Source organism: Rattus norvegicus, chromosome 1 (assembly GCF_021556685.1).
Source record: "Rattus norvegicus strain SHRSP/BbbUtx chromosome 1, alternate assembly SHRSP_T2T, whole genome shotgun sequence".
In the NCBI taxonomy this organism is placed as follows: domain Eukaryota; kingdom Metazoa; phylum Chordata; class Mammalia; order Rodentia; family Muridae; genus Rattus; species Rattus norvegicus.
The window spans coordinates 169670378-169677408 of record NC_141534.1 but is presented as its reverse complement, the minus strand read 5'-3'; the positions used below and the strand labels follow the sequence as shown (position 1 = coordinate 169677408).

Genomic DNA, 7031 nt, shown 5'->3' with positions numbered 1-7031 from the left:
TGCCACAAGCCAGATTTCTGAGACTTGATGTTCACATATGGCCTTTTGGGGGGAAAAACATTAAACAAAACCCATAAGAATTATAAATATTAGTGAGACTGGTTGAATTTAATAACAAGTTTCTATCTGTGTTTTATATAACCACAGAGTGAGGCATCACTGAGAGATGAGAAGAACTTCAAAGTAGGATTGGGAAGAAGAGTTAAAAATAAGCCAGAGTGACCCTAAGCCCAGTCTGTGTTTGGGGTTGAACATTGGTGTCAGTAGCTTTGAAGGAAAGTGAAGGATTGAGGATGTTCACACTCACTCACCTCTGACCCAGAAGCTGCTCTAAGTGAACTCACCTGGCATCTGAGGCGAGCCTCGCCTTTGCCCTGCTCCATCTGCCTGTCTCCAGCCCTCCAAACCTCACAACTCGCCAGATGCTCACAGTGGTTTCGGATTAATGATCTTCTTTTTATTTCATTTTATTCACTTTTCATCTTGATCAGCATTGCAAGGGGCGTGTGTGTGCTTTTTAATCTCTTTAAAATATTTGAAGTGTTTAGATATTTAAATTTAATTTTTTTTCTTACAAGCATCAGTAGTGACCTCCATTACAGATCTGCTGTGACTCCAGTAATGACTTAAGCATCATTTCTTGGATGCTTATTTTACAGTTAGCTCTTTGGGTCACTCAAAATGCCTGCTCTAAGATAAATAAATCTAAGGCGTGCAGTTCCTGCTGTCAACACACGCACACACACACACACATGCAGCCACAATTGCCTCCTGCTTATTGGAGTGAATTCTTTTCAGAAAGCCTAGGCTCAGATCTCCCGAGACACCTTTCCATCCTTGTACCTTGTACCAGTTGCCTTCAACCCTGACGATGCACCTGACATCTGAAGGGGCCATCACTGCAAGTGGCCTAGGCAAATCATTTGAGGTCAATAAGTAAGTCATAGTATGTGAGGTGATATTCTATCCCAAATGAAGGACGGAGCGATTCGAAACTAACATGCTTTCCAGATCGAAGCACGGCTGCACACCTCATTTGAATACAGCCTTGCTGCTGGTGATAACCTCATTTCCCTAAGTGTCTCCCTTTACAGACACAATCTCAGCCCTATAACATGGGTTTTTCTCACGGCAAGTCTTGGACCCTAAAATATGTATCTACCATTCCAGTATCGCAGTTGCCTTTTCATCTCTCTGCCTTGAACACACGTGATCCTATATACCTATTCCTTCTCCCATAGCTGCCATCCCTTGCCTCACTTCCAGAGGAAGCTGTAGGTATCCATAAAGCCTCCAGAGCGGACCAGACACTTTAGACTTGTCCGCTTGGATAGAGAACTTGAATCTTCATTTCTGAGGTGACCATGGCCTAAAGACATCTTAAATCCAATCTCTGTTTCCTAATTCAGTAATCCACATAAGATTTCCTCTTGCAACATTCATTTTCTGATTACATATGCCTACTTTTCCATACTTCCCACACCAGGCAATATGTAGATCCATATGTGGCCTTCGAGAAAAGCAGAAACACTACAGGAACCACAGGAGAGCAGAGACAATGGAGTCACTATGAGTACTGTCCTTTTCAGATGCCTCCCACCGGGAGACTCCCTTTCCCAGAAGATACTCTGTCATCCTGCTTTTTCCCTGAACACTGCTTCTCTTGGCCGCTGCACAGCAGCCAAACACTGAGATTCCTCCAGAGACTGGTTTCTTCTGTGCTCAGTCCCTTGGGCATTCCAGACTGTGAGAGAAGTCGGGAGCCTGGAGAGTGAACAATGTTTGTGTATTCTAGTCCCCAGAGGATACCTAACATTAGACTAGTGAATGAGAAAGCCGTATATCTAGAAAAAGAAATCAAATGGTCCAAGTGTCATTTTTCCTTAGTATGTTTATTTCCTTTATTTACCTATTGATCATGTATATGCATGTATGTATATGTACATGCCTGTGTGAAGGTCAGACAGCAACTTCCAGGAGTCCGTCCTCTCCTGCCATCACATCAGTCCGGGTGATTTAACTGAGGTTGTCAGGCGTGGCAATAAGTGCCTTTACCCACTGGGCACCATACCAGCCCTGACTACATTTTTAATTTTCCAATATTCCAGATCCTCTAATGCAGTGATTTAGAACCTTCTGAAGGCTTGACCCTTTAGTACACTTTCTCGTGTGGGGGTGACCTCCCCAACCATAATATTATTTTTGTTTCTACATCATAACTACACTTTTGCTACTGTTATGAATCACAGTGTAAATATCTCATATTTCCAATAACTTTAGATGTTAAAGGACCATTCAATCTCTGAAGGGATCGAATCTCACAGGTTGAGAACCACTGCTTGAATGTGTGTTTTCCTAAGATTTCCACATTTGGTTATCACAGTTTGCTGAAGTAGCTGCCCTTATTATACCCACAGTTCATCAGTGCACAAAGCTGCTAAGACCAAGAGAGAAGCCTCAGAGTAGACATCAGAACTCTTTTCCCTGGTTTCATACAGTTAGCACATGTGATAGATACCATGAATGTGAGTGCCAGTCACTGTGGCTGGGAGACCCTGGTTTCTGTTATGCTTGTACCTGCAGTCAGACTGCTGCATCACAGGTGACCCCTGCTTTCCCTATTTCACAGATGTCCCATACTGTTACCATGGGAATTTTACTATCACAATCTCCAGTGACCACGCAGGGGTTCAATTTATCCACATCTTCGCCCAAAGTTGGTTCTTGCTTCTTTTTTCCTTGGCTTGGGTTGGGTTTTTGTCATACATATAGATCAAATGGATTCTCTCACTGTCATTTTACATTTCACCTCTCTAATGACCAGTGACAGAAAAGCATCGTCACGTCTATTAGCTGGTCATTTGCACCTCACCTTTACGGAATGTCTGCTTCTCTTCAAGTATCTGCTTTTTTGCTATTGTTGTTGAATTATATGATTTCATCATTTTCTAGGTAAATAGTTCTTAATAAATATACAAAATATACTTAATATACACTGAAATGTATACAATGTACATTTAAATATATCTTCTTCTACCCTATATGGTGCCTTTGCATTCCATTTTGTCTTTTGTTATGTATAATTATTTCTGTCCCTTGTGGATACGTCTGTTTTTCACTTTTGCTGCCTTCACTTTTGGATATCATGTCTAACAAATCTTTGCAATGTTAAATATTTTCTCTAGTTTTGTGATTTTTCAATCTTCCAATTACTTCTTTATCTTTTTTTTAATTACTTTTTGCATATCATGTAAGGTAGGGGTCTCATCTAATAGTTTTGCATTTGAATGTCCAGTGTTCCCAACACCATACACAGCATCAGATCTATTAACCAAATATACCTCAGAGTTTGGGCTGAGCTCGCTGTTCTGTTCCTCTGGTTCCTCTTTGTGTCAGTACTACACCGATATTTTTGGTAGACTTAAAACTAAAGTCAATCTGAAGAGATGGAGGGTACATCATGCTAATCAAGGAAACAGTTAGTCAATGCTATTGCAGTTTCTCCTAGCGCTTTGAATTTTAATGTCAGAATTAATCTCATTAAGACTTTCATTTTCATTAAGAATCAAATACATGTGTCTCTGCCCAATAAAACCATGTGGCTATCGGAAGGGAGTTGGACCCAGGCATGATTCTCTCCATCCCGTGTTGTTAATTAGGTTTTTTGTTCGTTTGTTTTTCACTGTGGTTTGGATTCCTTTTTCCAATTCATCCATTAGACCCAAAGTTCACACAGATAAACTAAAATCTGTTTTAGGTGGAAGAGGTTTCTGCCTAAGGGACAAGCATGGGAAGCATCAGTGAGTCAGAGAACAAGCTCCAACAGTCTGCACCGCAACATGGAGGAAGAACAAATCTAAAAATTTCTAGTAAGGAAAAAAGTAAAACACACAGTGACCTCCATCAGCGAAGGACCTGATGTTGGATTGCAATAAAGATTTTTTAAAAATACAGAAACAAAACACCAAATCACATTTTCTGCCCAAACTTCAATCTGATAGCATTTTAAATAAATACACAGAAAACGGAGTCAAACTCTAGTGAGACGTTGAAGCATTAGGTAAGGACACTCCGCACCTGAAAAGTAGTCCACGTCCATAGATCTCAAAGTCCTCCTTGTGGTGATTGGAACACTTGAGGTCTGAGAAGCTTCGTGCTCATGAGCCTTAAGTGGACTGTTGAGAGAAGCAACATGTCAGCAGACGCCATAGCCGCTCCCGGATTTGTCTGGTCCTAATGCCATAAATGATAGGGTTTAAGGTGGGTGGGATGATCAGGTACAAGTCCGCTAACAGCACTTGAGTGTGCAGGGGAACTGCATCCTGCCCTAGCCAGGCCACATAGATGGATGCCATCCCAGGGAGATAGTACAGCGCCATGACCCCAACATGAGACGCACATGTACTCAATGCCTTCCACTGTGCATTCTTTGAGGACAGACCAAAAACTGCCTTGAGAATCAAAGCATAAGAGGCAGAAATGAAGGTCACATCTGAGCCCACAATGATGGAGGAAAAAATCAAACTGTAGAGACTGCTAGGCATGGGGTCATCACATGCTAACTTGGCCACTGCCATGTGTTCACAGTAGGAGTGAGGAACATTGGAGGCACAAAAAGGCAAATGGCTCAACATCCAACTCAGGGGAGTCATAAAAACAGCAGCTCTAATGGTGATTGTCACACTAATTCCCAGCATCACATGAGGGGTGAGAATTCTCATATAATGTAGGGGCTTGCAGATGGCCACATAGCGATCAAAAGCCATGGCCAGCAGCAGTCCTGTCTCCACAGCAGTGGCTGCGTGGACAAAGTACATCTGAGTGAAACAGGCGTTAAAGCTGATGGAGCTGTCTCCTGAACTGAAGATGCTCACCATCTTAGGTACCACAGAAGAAGCCATAACAACATCCACAGCAGCCAGAACACATAGGAAGAAGTACATGGGCTCTTGTAGAGTGGGATCCATGCAGATCACAGCGATGATGAGGGTATTTCCTAAGAGGGCTGTGCTGTACATGGCACTCAGTGAGATGGCCAGCCAAAGATAGGAAGACTGTAAGCCTGGGACGCCCAAGAGGAAGAAGGTGCCAGGGGATCCCACTGTGTGGTTGTAGGATGGACCCGGCATCACTGGTCAGACTGCTCTCCTGTTAACTTGCAAGATATTATAAGAGAGGTGGCGTTCTTATAAAATAGATTACTGGGTGTGAGGTTCACAAATTGTTGAGGTATTTTCATCTTGGTGATATTTTTCATGACCTAAAATTAACATTAAATATTAACATTAACCTGTGTAAAGATTGTGTGCTTTATTAACATCTATTCCCATCTTAAAGATCAGTTTTCCTCTCTCTCTCTCCCTTCCTCCCTCTATCCCTTCCTTCTTCCCCCTCTCCCTATCCCTCCAGCCCTCCTTCTTCCTCCCTCTATCTCCTTCCTGTCTTTCTATGTCTCTATCTTTCTCTCTCTCTCTCTCTCTCTCTCTCTCTCTCTCTCTCTCTCTCTCTCTCTTTTTCTCTCTCTGCCCCTCTATCTGTCTGTCTATATCTTTCAAACTCTGTATCCTTCTGCCTCTCTCTTTTTTCTGTCACTCTCTTTTTTCCTCTCTCTCCCTCTCTATCTCACCACTCTCTCTTCCCAGCTATTCCCATGTAAGTATTGCATGTTTATTTTTACTTCAAGCTTCCATAAAATCATATTGATTCATAATGATGTTAAATTGATGATTCCAATAGTCTACCTGTTGATTATGGTACGCACTCAAATATGTGTCTTTAATTTGTAATTTTGTGTGATCCTAGCCTGTGGAACAAGGTTGAGTGATAACATTTTATGTATTCCTTATAGTCAGATATTTCTACAAAATGAATAAGAAGAGTTTACCTTTTATTCTCATGATTACTGAATTAGACTTATTGAGATCAAATGTCATATCATGTCTCCTTGGACTAGTACCTAGATAAATGATGAAAACATATTCCTGTCAGTCAGAAGTGCATTATATGGAAAGTATAGGTTCAGTAAATAAGGCCATTAAAATGACATAATCACTTTCCATATAGCCAATGTTGTTGAAATATTTATAGTTTTCTAAATTTGAGGCTCAATTTCCTTGAAGTAGTTTCAATTACTAGCCAAAGCAATTACATACTAACCCCTCATACACACATAAAGACGAACCTCCTTCTGCTTCTTCAATATGGTTTGCCCCTTTTCATGATAAGCTACCAAGGCACTCCAAGAAATTTTATCCTTGTGTAAGTAAAGCATGTTTTAATGAAAACAGTACATGATTATACCAAGATGAGAAACAGTATTCATGAGTGAATATCTACATTTGTAATGTACATATATATCTAAATAAAACAATTGACTTAAGTACTTAAATGATATGATTCTTCATCTTATATCATATAGCATCATTCAGTCCCGTTGAGGTTCCCATCTAGGTCTTTCCAGTACTAACTCCTGACAGTGTATTTAACAGCATTGAGGTCAAGAAAACAATTATGGACACTTACCCCAAAAAAGTATTATAGGCTGACCTGTACAGTAAAGAAAAGAGATTTACTACTCTACGACTCTGGGAGCCGAGCTCCAACCTTGGCAGTGTTTGCCTTGGCCCTGCATTTTCCTCATTTAGGTTGTGTCAGGGCACAGGATATATAATGACTTTTCCAGACATCCTAAAACAAAAGAACAACACTGCTATCACATTTCTGTGCTATAATCCTTTACTTCCCTTCCCTTTACGTTGCTCAGTTTCTGTGAGTTTACTTACATACGTAAGTACCGTAAGAGACCCACAGTATTCTGAGAACACATCACACAAGGTCCCCTTTGATTTGATTCAGACCTGGTAATGTTGGTAGATCTTTTAGAAAGCCTGAGTTCCTCGTAAAGCACAGGGAAAAAAATCCTTCTGTTGTCACATGTAAAATGGGTTATTAGAGCTCTGTGGTTTAGAGACAGAAAAACAAAATGTTTAACAGTAGAACTCAAAAATTTTACTATGTAGAGTGAAAAACCT

General features: G+C 40.9%; 1 protein-coding gene across 1 annotated transcript; it reads right to left on the bottom strand.

Annotated features, from left to right (window-relative positions):
• Positions 1–4166: 4166 nt before the first annotated feature.
• Or52i2 (olfactory receptor family 52 subfamily I member 2) lies at positions 4167–5129 on the bottom strand. Its single transcript, XM_087603778.1, has one exon. It carries the CDS (start codon positions 5127–5129, stop codon positions 4167–4169), a length of 963 nt encoding a protein of 320 aa, XP_087459904.1.
• Positions 5130–7031: the final 1902 nt, after the last annotated feature.

What these genes read in the sequence shown, in the direction of transcription:
- Or52i2 (XM_087603778.1), bottom strand. Translation starts at nt 5,129, where the DNA reads ATGCCGGGTCCATCCTACAACCACACAGTGGGATCCCCTGGCACCTTC.